The sequence below is a fragment of the Anabrus simplex genome, chromosome 2 (assembly GCF_040414725.1).
Source record: "Anabrus simplex isolate iqAnaSimp1 chromosome 2, ASM4041472v1, whole genome shotgun sequence".
NCBI lineage: Eukaryota > Metazoa > Arthropoda > Insecta > Orthoptera > Tettigoniidae > Anabrus > Anabrus simplex.
Window position 1 is genome coordinate 956,730,520 of NC_090266.1, and position 16,082 is coordinate 956,746,601.

The 16,082-nt window shown below is 35.9% G+C and overlaps 1 protein-coding gene across 1 annotated transcript in view; it reads right to left on the reverse strand.

The window, feature by feature from the left end:
- Positions 1-16,082, reverse strand: part of LOC136864575 (lethal(3)malignant brain tumor-like protein 3) — a 399,309-nt gene that overhangs the window by 119,676 nt on the left and 263,551 nt on the right. Inside the window, exon 13 of the mRNA XM_067141757.2 lies at positions 8,934-8,975. Coding sequence (XP_066997858.2) covers positions 8,934-8,975 — 42 coding nt within the window. The remainder of the gene's footprint in view (positions 1-8,933; positions 8,976-16,082) is intronic.

Genomic DNA, 16,082 nt, shown 5'->3' on the forward strand with positions numbered 1-16,082 from the left:
GGAATTCTCAGAAAGATTGTCTTTGTGGTTTTCCCAACTGAAGTCAACATAGGTCATTACAATGACATCAAAAGGAATGTGACGATTAAGAGCAATGCTTTCATGTGAAATACTCGATCACTTTTAATGAAAATAGTCCATAGTTCTAGAGCTGGAATGACCAGACTGCAGACAGCCGTGAACAATCTTCTGCCATTATTCCATTAAGTCTGCACACTGCTCATTCCAATCAGTGCCTCAGAGTAGGGATTGAATAGCTGGAATGCTATGATGACCAGTGTGTTTACGTACCAATAGTATCAGAAAATGTATGAACCAGAAGAATGGCATGCCAAAAAAGAGAGAGATCTAACTCTCCAGCTACTTCCTGCCAATATTCAGACAGGTTACTATACTTGGTACACAGCAGTAATCCCAGCTATCGGAGATGATTGACAACAGGAGCCACAAAGCACATCACAACAAACAATGGTCAGTGTATCTTAGAAGTGAAGCTTCCACGGTGTGAAGAATTATTTAATTTAATTTCTGGGTTGAACCGTGTTGTAGTTGCCTGCACATCACGTACAGTTTGCCGACGTTTCGAATACATCGTATTCGCCTTGATAAAGAATACCGCAATGTATTCGAAACGTCGGCAAACTGTACGTGATGTACAGACAACAACAACACGGTTCAACCTGGAAATTAAATTAAATAAATGGTCAGTGTAATGTTACTGATGATCAATTTTATGAGCTTTCTATATTGTAGGCCTTCATATATAGTTTTCTTCCGATTCTGCTATATTAGGGCGACTAATGTAAAGTGAATCCTCCTTTCTTACCCTGACAGTATTATGTATAGGTGCCTAAGGAGTCCTTCATTTTCACGCCCTTTGTGGCCCTTGTCTTTCTTAGGTCGATACCTTTATTCTTCGAAGTGTCGGACTCCTTCCATTTTGTTCTCTCTGATCAGTCTTATATAGAGTATGATCGAAAATTTTATTCTCTATAACTTTTGTTATGTAGTACTTCTCAATAGGACCAATAACAAAGGTAATTAAAAATTAAATTTTAGGTGCCTTCCCCTAAACTACCATTCCAACCAGGGTGAATATAATTATTTATAGCGTAGACTGTAGCTCCTTATTGTCCGACTTAACATACCGATTTTCATTAAATTCTGTTAACCCATTTTCTCATGGCGTCGGCTTTGATATGGACTTAGTAACAAAAATTCAAATTCATGAATATCTCTGTTATCATAGTCGATACGATAAAAATGTAGGACATAAATGATTAGAAATTTAAAGTTATATAGTATTTATCGATAGAACCATTAATAACATAAATATTTGACAATTAAATTTTAGGCCTTCACCTAAACTACCATTTCACTCAGTGTGAACAAAATTATCTATGGCCTAGATTGTAGCAACTTATTCCCTGACTTTACATACTGATTTTTATTAAATTCTCTTCAGCTGTTTTCTTGTTATGCGCGTACATACATGCATACATACTGTACATACATACAAACAGAAATTATGGAAAATTAAAAAGCGCATTATTTCCTTGTTACTGTGGATATGACTGATGCAGAAATACCATTCTCTTTCAATTCTGAGCAATGTACAGACAAAACTCTTATACTGTATACTGTATATAAGGATGTTTGATGAAACCATCATTTCACAAAGATGCCTAGAAAACCGAGGAGATACACTGCCTGATGTAGATGAGCTGCTGAATGATTTCTCAACCAGCAATCACTGCCTGTTTGTCACTGCTAATTCTCTGTTTACACAGCATTTGTGTTTAGCAGTATTACAACATTGTTGCACTGTAAAGCATTTCTCAGCCGTAATTTTCACCTCTCACAGATTACAAAATAAAATACATCCATCAGTACTAAAGTATTTTTCATCAAAATCTTTAATGAAACTTCACAATCTTGCACTATGAGAGCACTTTACTATAGGCATTTGAAACTGCACCGAACTACTCATTAGCAGATACAAAAGGATTCTGTAGAGGGGCATAGATAGTTCATGGTTGAAATTCCTTTCTACCACTCCGCAGAACAAGGAAACTGAACTTCGTCTATCAGGAAGGGGAGGGAGAAAGAGAATTAGCTATTTGCTTCTTTCTCACCCACAACGAATCATACTTTTGGCATCTCAAAATGGGCTCATACAGTTCCAGGTATATCTAGAGAACCTTTTACCCACAAGCTGGGACAGCACATTCGTGGTAAATCCTGCTACCACCAAATGAACATTGCCAAATAAAATTTCCTTCAGACAGCTGCTCAAGCATTATAAAAAGTTCTTTGAAACAATAAATGGTGAAATGTTAAACACTACATAAATACGACTAGAAGTACATGCTTTTATTCAATAAATTGGCCAAAATATGACCTAATGCTAAAATATGGCTAAATATGCATTTATATATGACTAATAAAAACTGGTTGGAAACTTGCTTGAATTAAATTAATCATGGAAAATTAAGTCAGGATAAAAATATGACATGTCATAAAATTCCAAGCCCTAGTCATCATTCATTTTAACAATGGTTCCAGTATGTTGGTGTTACTCTGTTACCCCTCATTTATTAGCCTCATTCTGTGAAGCCACTTGAGGCCACCCTTTAGAAGAATGGTTCTTTCTGATGCGAGTAGTTGCAACTTCTGCAAAGTATGATGAACAACTCTCATGGAAACATCCTTTTCTATATATTACATGTCATAATTTGTTACATATGAACTCATTGTTGAAGTATACTTTTGAAATGACGTTTACCTTCTGTTCAATTCAAAAAGTTTATCCATTTGCCTAACAATATTGACATTCTGATTATGCTGTTATCAAGCAACAAAAGTGGAATTTGTGACATGAAAATGGCAACTAGTATTTATTTGGGTATGTCTGCTTATGTATTGGAATGTTATCTCCCGTTCTCATCCATTGTTTGGAACACTCGTCTATTTGTGCAGTCTACAATGCAAATTTATTTTAAAACTGTTATCTGTGATTATTACATCATTGCTGCATCCTTTCCCATTCGCTCAATATGTGGATCAATAAGTTCCACGCATGCGCACCACGCACTTCTGCTCTGTGCACACCGGTCACTTGCGAGTACAGAGCACGACTTCTCTGGCGGCAGTAGTACAAGATGGCTGTGCCAGCGCGTGTGCTTTGGAAGATATTTTGATGTGGTTGGAGAGTCTTGAAAACGGAGTAAGACACTCCGGGCTAGGAAGTGGAGAATTAAGGCTATGCCTTTAATTTAGATTTATTGTGGCTCCAACCTATATTTAAATTATTGCACTACAAAATAATGTGTGAGTATTGACTGTTACCAACGTGCCTGGCTTATAAATATGGTGTAAGTTGTGAAATTGGATATTCTACCATAAGGATGTAAGTACTGCAAAATCTTAATATATTTAGGAGTTCTTCTAGGCCGTGGATTATTTGAAGTAAAAGACTTTATCGTGAATCTGGCCTACATATTAATGGACCTTTCTGGCAACCGTTTGCTTACGAAATTGAACTGTGTTCACTTCTACAGGTGAAATTTTCTTGAAAGGGACCAATTCATCATCGAGAATAAGTTTTTAAACATTAACTACCTTGTAAAAGTTTTGATTATGGCGTAAAATTTCAAGATCTAATTGTAATTAAATTGTGAGGTAATTTGGAATCACTAGGTATGCGCCTATGAGGTTCTGTATTGTTCTATTTGTTTAAATTTATTAACTTATCATTCGTGCTGAATTTTCTACTCATTCTTTGGGAGTATTATTAAATTTTGGTCTGTGTATTCCTTTCTAATTTTCTTCGTTCTTTGTATTTGCTTTCTAACTGTGCTGTAATTGTGTGTGTGTTGCCCGTAGTTTTGTTATGGAATCGTTATTTGCGTTTTTCTGGGGTCTACGTTATATAATACCTCACACACGCACTACGCCCTGTCCAAAGCCTCCTCTATTTAAAATTGCTAAAGATTCTGGTGAACTGTTTAATGAAATGTAAATGTAATTTCATACAGTCATCCACAATAGTAATAATAATAATAATTTTTTTTTTTTCTATAACGTCGAGCCTGTGAGGAATTGAAATTTGCTTGTCGCCTTTGAATTTTATACATCACATTTGGTTAACGTTCTCTTGTCCCATCCTCCCCTTTGTTTTCTGTTTTATCCTTTGTTATTTGTTGCATCATATATTATCTTATCGGGTGGGTACACAATAATTTTGGTGGCTTTGGCAACTTTTAATGAATTATTGCTTGGCTTCGGTAACAACTAGCTCCAGTTTGTGTGCGTCCTTGTTCTGTTATTATTGTGGAATGTTTATATAATTTTTCCCTTGTGATATTCAACTTAGTTGGGAAAATTTTCTGTCATTTAACCCATATTCACCCACCCGCCCTGTGCACTGACATTGCTAGGAATCCGCCAACCTTGGTGTTGCAAGGCTTTGGTTAAAACAGTATAGTGGGCGATCGACTGCATGTATTATCACGGGACCTGTTTTATATTATTGAGAAATTCCACGCTATTGCTCATGACACAAAAACAGTACAATACAGAAATATAACACATAAAAAATCCCTTTGAAAACTTAAATTTTTCATTAACTTATCTTACCTCAGAAGTTCTTTATTGTGTGGTATGGCTGGAAATGGTCCATACAAAGTGGAACTTTACACTGATCACACTGCCACGTGGTCTCCTTCCTCTGCTTGAGTTTTAGGCATGCAACACACCATTTTGTTGTTTTGGAACCCTTTGCAGCAGAGGGGTCCACATTGATTGGGAAATGGCGGCCAGTCAATCTTGATGGTAACTCTCCAGGTGTGACAGAACATCTAGCTACAACCCCCTCTTGAAATGAGCAACCAATAATTTCTTCCGCCAATTTCTGTTTGAAAACATTAAATGTTCTGTCCTGTTTCCCATTGACAATTCGGTGCAGAATGTGAGAATTCAGAAGGACCATATCCAAAATATTTTAAAAAATCTTTTTGTATGCCTTGTGTGTTTTATGCATAACATGGAATTGACTAAGAAGTTGATCTCCTAAATCTACACCACCCATGTTAGCATTATAGGATATAATAGCTGTGGGTGTGAATAGGATAACTCCAGTCTTCTGGTCAATCTTGCCAGTGCAAGCGAAGTCCAGCCCATGCATTGTTGAGAGCACCAAAACATCTTTCTTGTCTTTCCATTTGATCGCACACATACTGTTGCAAGAATATATAGTTGCCTCCCCCTTCTGAAGCTGTACCTTACCTATTTCTTTGGGCATATTTTTCCTATTAGCCCTGACAGTTCCACATACATTTGTCCCTTTTGAGCGTAAATAAAGATACAGATCCGGTGATGAATACCAATTATCTACATATAAACAATAGCCCAGATCCGGTAAATTAATATGTGACATCATATATATCACTATCTTGCTGCTAGCTGGCATATCATCGACTTTATCTCCACCTACATAAATTTTGAAGGAATGTATGTAACCAATCTTTGAGTCAGACAGTTTATAAAACTTTACACCAAACCGTGCTCGCTTAGATTTGTTGTACTGAATGAAATGTTCCTGCCAGGTGTGTACAATGTTCTAAATTTGATATCAATCATTTCCATAGCTGGGCGCAACTTTGTAAGAGGATCAGAAGTATCAGCTACCTCATTGTTAGCCAGATGTAAACATTTACTCAGTTCGAGAAATCTGCCGCGAGGCATGACAGTTTTAAAATAGGGTGTATCAACACTTACATCTTTGCACCAGTAACTATGACTTGTTGGTTTTTGTACCAGTCCCATTAGAATGCAAAGAGCAATATATACATGTATTTCATTAGAGTTCGCCTGAGAAAAGTTGGGATCAGCACTGGCATACCTATTAGTTTCGTCTGCTATGAACTGTACAATGTTGCCATCTAAGTAATTCCGGAAAATGAAATCTCTACTTACATTTCTACATATACCACTACCAGGATTCCCTCCACTTGCTCCTGAAAAGTTGTGAATAATTGGAGAATTCTGTTCAGGCACCCAATCCATTGAACAGGTTGCTCATCACTTTCACTCAAATCACTTTCACTTTCGCTTGCATCATTCGATATAACATGCACAGGATCGCTAATAACTTCTTCCTCACTATCACTGCTGAAATCAGAGCCTAAAACGTCAAGTAAGCTTTGAATTTCGCTATTACTGAGCATATTGCGTATCCTGAGCATATTCTCAACAACAGAACGCCGATTTCTGGATCGATATTTTAATCAATTCTCCTTGCCAAAGAAGCATACCAGAGCACTCTGGGGACACTATGAGACACCAAGAACAGATTTCCAGTAGAAATGTTTCCAGAAAAAGCCAACAGATGTCACAAACGTCTCCAATATGCGATCTTGCACCCCGGCGTACCAGTCCGCTTGCGGAGTCCTGGCCCAGGCGCTCGAGGTGTATCAGTCCGCTTACGGGGGCATTGGGGTTAAACTTCATTTATTTATTCGTGTAATTTTTATTTGCTGTTGGATGTAGCAAATTTCAATTTCAATTTTAAACAGTTTATAGTAGTTGCGGGCCCGTATTTCATTTATCAAGTGGGAATTAATTTTAAGTTAGATGATCATCTAATTAATGGTATTGGTTTATGAATTTGAATTTTCCTTATGGTCCAAGTAATTATAATTTTTTAAATTGGTTGCAACCTTTTCAGTATTTTAATTTTTCAACATTTTAATTAAACATTATTTATTAATTTATTTAAAGATGCAAGTTTTTTTAAATCTCCCAAATATTTAATTCTATTGTAATAGTCTATGTAGGTATCAGCTTTTCATTCAATTCTAGTTAAAATTCATTAAATGGTATTTGCTCCTCAATTTATTTTTCTTCGAGTTTTGTTGATTTACAGAAAGATATTTTAATTGTGTATATGTACATATTATTAAGTAAATTTATTAATTTAACTTTTAATTTCGCTTCTTATTTGGTAGTTAGCGATATTGACCTGGCAACCCCTCAAGCATTAATTTTAAGATCCTGTCCTCTTTATTCCCTTATTGTTTGGGTCCTCCACGTGTTATATTTGATGCTACTGCCCTCAAGGTGAGTAAATTTGTGATTTATGTTAATTTTGCCATTTCTGTGTTTTGATTGTTGCGTGTGCATGTTGGGCGTTGCAGAATTCTATGGGAATGGATACTATGACCGAGTTTGTTGTGTGACACTGAGTGTGCCACTAGAGACCTATGATGATGATGATGATGATGATGATGATGATGATGATGATGATGATTGTTGTTTAAAGGGCCCTAACATCTAGGTCATAGGCCCCTAATGGTACGAAATGAGACGAAAGGTAATGACAATTTAAAAGTCCAAAATCATCCACTGACCAGAATTGAAAACATGATGACGAAGAATGAATGGATGGATATAAATTTAAAATAATCAGTGGATCCAACCCGCAATCCTAGAAACTAGCATTAAACAATAGTATTACTGACCAAGGGACTGCTTCTAAAGCACAATCCTGAATTGATGATGCTTGTAATCTAAAGGGGTCCAAAATCCAGGTCATCGACCCCTCATAATGGTACTTATTGCTAGGAAAGTAGAACCATGGTATTTGTCATGTTGCGGTACTAAACAAAAGTAGCGTAGACTTGCGGTATTCCACACATTATGGTATTACTCACAGGTAGTGTAATGCGCACATGTAACACAGACCTATGGTGTTCCTCACATAGGTCTACTAATAACAGGGACTCGTACTATCCCGTGGCGTTTCCCACATAGTGGATACTAATCAAGGTAAGGCAGACCCACGGCATCACTCACAGAGTGGTACTAATCACAGGTACTGTATAACTTGCCCTGATTCACACACTGTCGCTACTAATCACAAACCTATTGTGTACCTAACATAGTGGGACTACGCGCAAGTAAAAGCGACCAATGGTGTTCCCGTGTGGTGGTACTAATTACAAATAGTCTCATGGTTCTAATTCGATCATCCCTTTGTCACCCCTTTTAGTCGCCTCTTACGACAAGCAGGGGATACTGTGGGTGTATTCTTTGCCTGAATCCCCAAACCCACAGGGGGACCAAAGATCTTTAAGATGCCAACAAGAATGACATGGAGTGTCAAGATCTTTGATGTACTTCAAAAATCAACTACCTCGGCCAGGAACGAGCCTGCGAACGTGGGATCATGGGTTGGACACTGTACCACTGATCCACTGAGGCAGCTAATAAACAGATAAGGTGTTCATTCTATATGAAAATAATTATGCTTCTGGTGACTACAATGCAACCACTGTCAAAGTCAACATACAGGTTTCCCATATTCCTCTGTTTATCCAGCCTCCTCCTTATCCTACAATTCCCACATAAAGAGCGAAGATCTGTTAAGAGAGTCCCTTCAATAAGTGCTGAATCATGTCCTGGTGGAGGTGGGAAGCTTGTAGTGGGACTGAGAAGAAATGTATATAGAAAAAATGGGACTGATGAGAAAGTGAAGACAGCAGTGTATGAAGATTCAAAGATTGTCGTAGTCCTTTTGTGTTTTCACGTTTGTCCTTACCTTCTCTTTCCGTTGATTTTTTTCCCCATACTGACCTGTCATGGTCAGTCAATACTGATCTGCATTTAGGGAGTCTCCCTATTCCTATTCATGTTCTTACCTTTTTGTGTATTACTTGTCCATTCCTTTCCACAATTTATACAGTTTTTTCTCTAAACAATTTAAGGGTATTCAAAATAGTTTTGGACAGTGATATATTGTTTCCTATTTACAAAATACAGAAAATGAAAAGCAAATAAAAATTCAAAGCCTCATCTATCTATTGAAGTTTTCAGTTTCATTACAAATAACACCTATTTCATGCACTACTACAGTATAAAATGTGTCTACTTACGTTTTAGTAGGTGTGACATCTGGGGTTATTTCATCCTTGTCACTGGAAGAGAGTAATGAGACAATATTAGTCTGAATTGACAAGCAGAATTTTGATGATAATACACGAGAGTGGTTGCTTATGTACGTGCAAGCTTAAACCAAAGACTTTTCAAGACTGACTTGTAGTAAGTAAATGACCAAGATTACAAATAATTACTAAACAAATTATTTCAAAGAAACAACACACAATATTATACTGAAAACACACAAAGGAAATTAGGTTTTTTATATATATATAAAATCTCCTAATGTATGTATGTGCTGGCACAAACAGGTGTGAGGAAAAGGCCAAGTTAGGAATGAACACTATGGATGAAGCTGTGCATATAAACTACTTCAATGCTGGGATCATTTGAGGTGAGTGGAGGATAGATAATTTTGGAGAAAAAGGACTTTGCTACAGAGGGAATGATAAGCAATGTTGTTTCTGTGAAATAATTTGCGTAGCAATCATTTGTAATCTTGGTCATTTACTTACTACTAGTCAATCTTGAAAAGCCTTTGGTTAAACTTGTGTGTGTTATCATGACAGCTAAAATAATGACCTATATGTTTACAAGAATAAAATCATAACCTGAATGCTTAACTCTTTGAGTGACAAAAAGTGCAAATGTCCTCCTCCTGACCCTCACTAAAATTGCCAGGAGCGCGATCGCACTCTTCTCATTGGGCAAAAAGTGGGTGGCATTCTTACTGTTTCTGCTGCAAACAGGCATTTCACTAAGAAAGCTGTACTGAATGTTCACAAATAATTACATATCTGCCAATGTAGTTTGTAGCTGTTATTTCACAAGACTGAATGATATGACACTATACAAGTTTGAAGTTTGAAGTAAGATACTGTGGAATCTCAATTTTCTGTTTTTGGAGGGCTTCAAAAACTTCTACCTACATACATTACAGAGTTTAAAATCTTGATACTTTAAAGTCAGTTTTGTCAGGAAAATTTCATAAAACCTTCTTTCAGGTAAACAACACCGATCAGTCACTGAAAAATATGCTACTAAATAATACCAAGCCAAACAATTGATCACAAGTAGTTCTTAAATCTCTAATCTAATCAAATAAAGGACAAACAATACAAAAGCACCCAACATAAGACAAAATCCCTTTTTTTTAATCTTACCCAGTAATTTGCTCACTGGTATACTGTTAATAGCACAGACATAGAGTAAATAGACAGGCAGAGCTCTATCTCATAGCACTGGTGCTAGTGAAGCCGGAAGCTTACATCACTATACATTCGCTGTACCATATAAGTTACTGTGCTAAGTGAAGCTTTGGTTTCTCTCATTTTATGCATATTTCAAATCAATTTTTCAGCAAATTACAGAGTGGCGGAATGGTGAATACCTGAGTAGTGTCTGAGTGTAGATTTTCCTATTCGTGAAGAAAGAAGGACGGAGCAGGATTTTCAACACACTGATAAGCTACTTACAGATACTTATTAACACTGGCTGGATAGTTATTAATATAATTACATTTACCGGTACTATTAATAATGCATAATTACGTAGGAGGCAGGGACTACCTACTTCTGACTTACTTGTTCATGTGTACTGATACGGGGGCCTTCAGGTAGATGGGTCATGGATTATTTTCCATACTTATACATGAAGGTGTCCCCTCGAATATGAATATCCCAAAACCATAGGGCTAGATATCCAGGAATTCTCAAGAAAATCAGTTTAGATAAATTTCAAGTGCCTTATATTGACTAAACGACAATGAAGTGGCAAGCGAGTGCGTAGCTCAGTGGGTAGCGGTGGAGTCTTTTTCTTTCTTGTCTTTCTTATATTTCATTTTACTTATATTCTGTGTAAGAATATTTGTAACAGTTTAAAAGTTGGGTACAAAAGTCAAAAAATTTGAATAGGAAATTGTAACCGGCTTCCACTTCAATACATAACTGGTAACTGGCTAAATGACACATAATAAAGAAATAATAATGATAACAATAATAAGACTTAAATCACATGGACTTGGGACAGCTGGAAGACGAAACAAAATACTAGCTGAAACTGCATCGAGAAAAAAACAAATGAACATCAGGTTGGACAACGTGACTACTATAATAACATATGTGGAACGGGTGTGGGAAACCTTACCAGGGCCATGGGGATACGTGGGTTGTGAATTTTAAGAAAAACCAACGGTGATCCCTTGATCTATGATATTATTTACCCAACCAGAGTTACACTAAAATAAAATTCGAATAAATTTCATTAATACAAAATCAAGTTACAATATCCAAAAAACAACAAATCAGATGCAATGTCCTAAGGGCAATTCCCTTAAATCAAAGAGGCTAAGGCAAAGATATACACTAACATAACGCAACTTCCAAAATATGATAGAAAGTAATAAGGAACCACATGATATAAGAAATACAATATTAAGTGAAAGTTAACGGTGCTTTCAGACAATGCACCACATAATGGAAACAAGGGGGAAATCAGAAATACTTAAACTTGTCGCAGAGGCCAGTTCAACTTACTTCCATACCAAAAACACTTCTGGTGCGTGGTAGAGGAAAAACTAATGTGCAACAAGAGATGCAAAGTTACTGGAGGCCACCCTGGAGGGAAATACAATTAATCATTTAATTACACAGATTACCAAATTAAAAGAAAGGGGAATGCTTCCAAAATCAAACACGCAGGCCCAGCTGAAAAGCCAAGGCATCATAATTGAGTGGTGAGTCTGGGCGTGTAGTGGAAAACGCCTATGTGAAAAGAAAAGAAAATATATTTAAATTAAGGTGGAAAAGAAAGTAACAGCGCTTACCCCAAGGTGGAAGGATCACCGAAATACGCCTGACTCACTGGACAGGTGAGAAGCGAAAGATGATGAAAGTTTTTCTCGCTCTCTCAAGGAGGCCGAAGCTGGCCCCAGTGCGATCACCACATAACCAATCAGAGCACAGAAGTTCACCTCCCACCACCCAGACTCACCAATCAAAACTGCTGTTATTTTCTCACACACAAATACTTACCGAGAATCTTCCTCTTATGAAACTCTTAAAGACGTAAGACGTCTTTCTAGAATCGACGTTTCACAATATTAAAGACTTACGGAGTTTTTCTAGAATAGACATTTCACAATACAAAAGATCACTCAACCATAATGAAAACAACCCTTTACAATTTTCAGTGATGCAAAATATCACCCAATGATAACGAAAACACAATATTACAAATATTAAATAATAATAATAATAATAATAATAATAATAATTGTGCAAATGAGTGTCTTCTATAAGTCCACATGTTTTTCTTTGTCTACGAAACCAGTGTCAGAAATGAAATGTTTAATTTTGCTTCGATAGGGAAAATACAAATATGTTTATATTTCTACACAACATTTTTCATATTTGTACCCAAATTTTGAACCATTATAAATATTCTTACCTACAATATATGTATATACAGAACACCCAACTAAACAAGGCCACAGAACTAGTTACAAAATAGAGGATTGTGGCAGTGTTTAGTAAATTCACAGAGGCTTGCGGACTGAATGTTGAAAGTCATAACGGTCTATAATGAAAATGTATGTATGTACGCATGCATGTATGTATGTATGATATACGTAGAATGAAAACTAAGAACTATTGGAAGGAAGGAAAAGAAAACCATGCATGCAGCGGGACATGGAATCAGCAAGATCCTTATTACAAGAATCGGGTGCTACCCACTCCAAACACATGCTCATTAGTCACTTCGCTAACGTTTAATTGATATAAGGCCCTTGTAATTTATCAAAGCCAATTTCCTGGAGAATGCCTGAATATCTGGCGAAATGCCTTTGGGATATTTATATTCAAGAAGTCATCTTCAGTAGGCCTACTATAATTCCTATGAAAAATGTATGAAGGCAACTTTGTGAGACATACAGAATTTTAGAGAGAATACGTGGTTTATGAGCAGGCACGAAACAGAACATACGTACTAATGTTACAACACAGTTGTAATAAATAGATACTGGTATGTTTTATAAGTTTAAGTACTCATGCTTCAATTATAAACCCAATGGATACACATGTTTATCATCTTATTAATGTAATATAACTGAATTTTAAATTTGTGTGAATCATATTTTAAGAGAGATGAAACAGATTTCATCATAGATTGGTCAACAGGTTAGCTATTTTTAAGAATTTGTACATTGATGTATCTGAGTCACTTTCCTAAACGTTACGATAAAACCCATAACAGGCCTAAATAATCAGTATTATTACAATTTTGAAGTGTTTTTCACTATTTTCCATCCAATATTCGTATTTCAGCTATGATTTACCGGTATTGCACTTAAGCAGTGTATGCTCATTGCCAGTCTATGTGTCTGTGGTTTGTAGTAAGTTTTTGGAAGTCTTGTACCATATAAAATTAGACCTACATCAACTTTTAAAGGTTATGTTGAAATCGAAAATATGGTTTCAAATGTATTGATTCTCAAAAGTTCTCGGATGCATTTTATTTAATTCTGACTGTTGCTGATCGCAAGCAAATTGGAAATACAAACATAAATAAAAAAATACTCCAGAAATTTCTATTCATGACCTTGAGATGAACAAGCCAGTATGAGAGGGGAATAATTAACTTTTTAAATGTTAAGCTGTGCATATAAAACAACTGCAGTTATTATAAAGACATTTTGACATAAAAATAAAGATCCTCGTCGTATATTAAAACTAAAACACTAATAGGCAATCCCAAGAAATCGCATGGTTTTATATAAAAGTACAGCATCTGTTCTGGTCTCTAGAACACAATCGAACAGTATGTTGTTGTTGTTTGAGTCATCAGTCCATAGACTGGTGTGATGCAGCTCTCCACGCCACCCTATCCTGTGCTAACCTTTTCATTTCTACGTAACTATTGCATCCTACATCTGCTCTAATCTGCCTGTCATATTCATACCTTGGTCTGCCCCTACCGTTCTTACCACCTACACTTCCTTCAAAAACCAACTGAACAAGTCCTGGGTGTCTTAAGATGTGTCATATCATTCTAACTCTCCTTCTCGTCAAATTTAGCCAAATTGATCTCCTCTCGCCAATTCTATTCAGTATCTCTTCATTCGTGATTCGATCTATCCATCTCATCTTCAGCATTCTTCTATAACACCACATTTCAAAAGCTTCTATTCTCTTTCTTTCTGAGCTAGTTATCGTCCATGTTTCACTTCCATACAATATCACGCTCCACACAAAAGTCTTCAAAAACATCTTTCTAATTCCTATATCAATGTTTGAAGTGAGCAAATTTCTTTTCTTAAGAAAGCTCTTCCTTGCTTGTGCTAATCTGCATTTTATGTCCTCCTTACTTCTGCCATCGTTAGTTATTGCACTACCCAAGTAACAATATTCATTTACTTCCTTTAAGACTTCATTTCCTAATTTAATATTTCCTGCATCACCTGCCTTCGTTCAATTGCACTCCATTACTTTTGTTTTGGACTTATTTATTTTCATCTTGTACTCCTTACCAAGACTTCGTCCATACCATTCAGCAGCTTCTCAAGATCTTCTGCAGTCTCAGATAAAATAACAATATCATCGGCAAATCACAAGGTTTTGATTTCCTCTCCTTGGATTGCGATACCCTTTCCAAATTCCTCTTTAATTTCCTTTACTGCCTGTTCTATGTAAACACTGAAAAGGAGGGGGGACAAACTGCAGCCTTGCCTCACTCCTTTCTGGATTGTTGCTTCTTTTTCAAAGCCCTCGATTCTGCAGACTGATTTTTATACAGATTGTAGATAATTCTTCGTTCTCGGTATCTGATCCCAATCACCTTCAGAATCTTAAATAGCTTGGTCCAATCAACATTATCAAATGCCTTTTCTAGTGGATATAAAACTGGACAGAGAGCTCTAATCCCTCAAGTTGATTTAACATCATCTGATAAAACACTTTCATTTTCTTTTAAGAGGCGCCAATTTCCAATTTGCTTGGCATTCTGTATCACAGTCGATAAAACTCAAGGGAAAACTCTTAAATGTGTTGATCTCTATTTACCTCAGCAAGTTTTCAGCCATGGCCAGTTATGGTGCATTGTCGAAGTGCAATCATTTGATGCCCTATAAGTTGCAGTAGTGCCAAAAAGTCATCGGACAAAGAATGTTGTATATAAGGAAATCCTTCGGTAAATATTTCCCCATTGACCTCTATGTTTTGACGGGTTTCAACTAATAATAATAATAATAATAATAATAATAATAATAATAATAATAATAATAATAATAATTGAGATCATCTCCAGGGTTGGTCATGCAATGTACTTTTTTTTGGAAACACACCTTGCTTTGACCTGGTTATAGAAGGGTCATCTTGATTTATGAATTTCATTTTCCGTATTGACATTTACCAATCTTCATAAAAGGAAAGAAAAATTCCACCTAATCAATACATTTATTTTCTTGTAAACTATTACAATCTAGGACCGGTTTCGACCCTTCATAGGTCATCCTCAGCTATATCAGAATCACATTTGCATTTCTATCTTATACCTCTGAAAGACCTTCATGATGTATTGTTTCATAATTTTTCAGTGAAAACTTATCTAAAAACTTACAAATTTCTAAGCGTTGTGTTAAAATTAAAAATTAAAATTACAAAACTTTGTCTATTATATACATGCCCTTGGGCTGACAGAATGCATCCTTGGGTTGATTAAGTACATATCTTAAGTATTGCTTATTCTGTTGAATCGAAACCCTTTTATACTTATGTACAATCGTGAATAGACTATCAGTAAAATTTGATAAATAAAGCTTGCGTGATAATTATAATAAAATATCATGTTACATCTTTATACCTTATTGCTGGAGTGATATTATTTTAGGCAAAATATAAATGCGTGTTGACCTCTATAAAATATTTTTACATAAACACACTAATGTACTTTAAAGTCTAATCATTGTACTTTAAAGTCTAAAATACTTATTGCTTGGATCTTGCGTTGTTATGTGGTAAAATATTATAACAATTTGTCTTGTATAACATCAGATATTGATAATGTTTGAATATGCCGTGTATGGTTGGCTTTTAAACCTAATGATTAAATGTCAGTTCCTTCTTGCATAAAATTACAAGTTTCATATT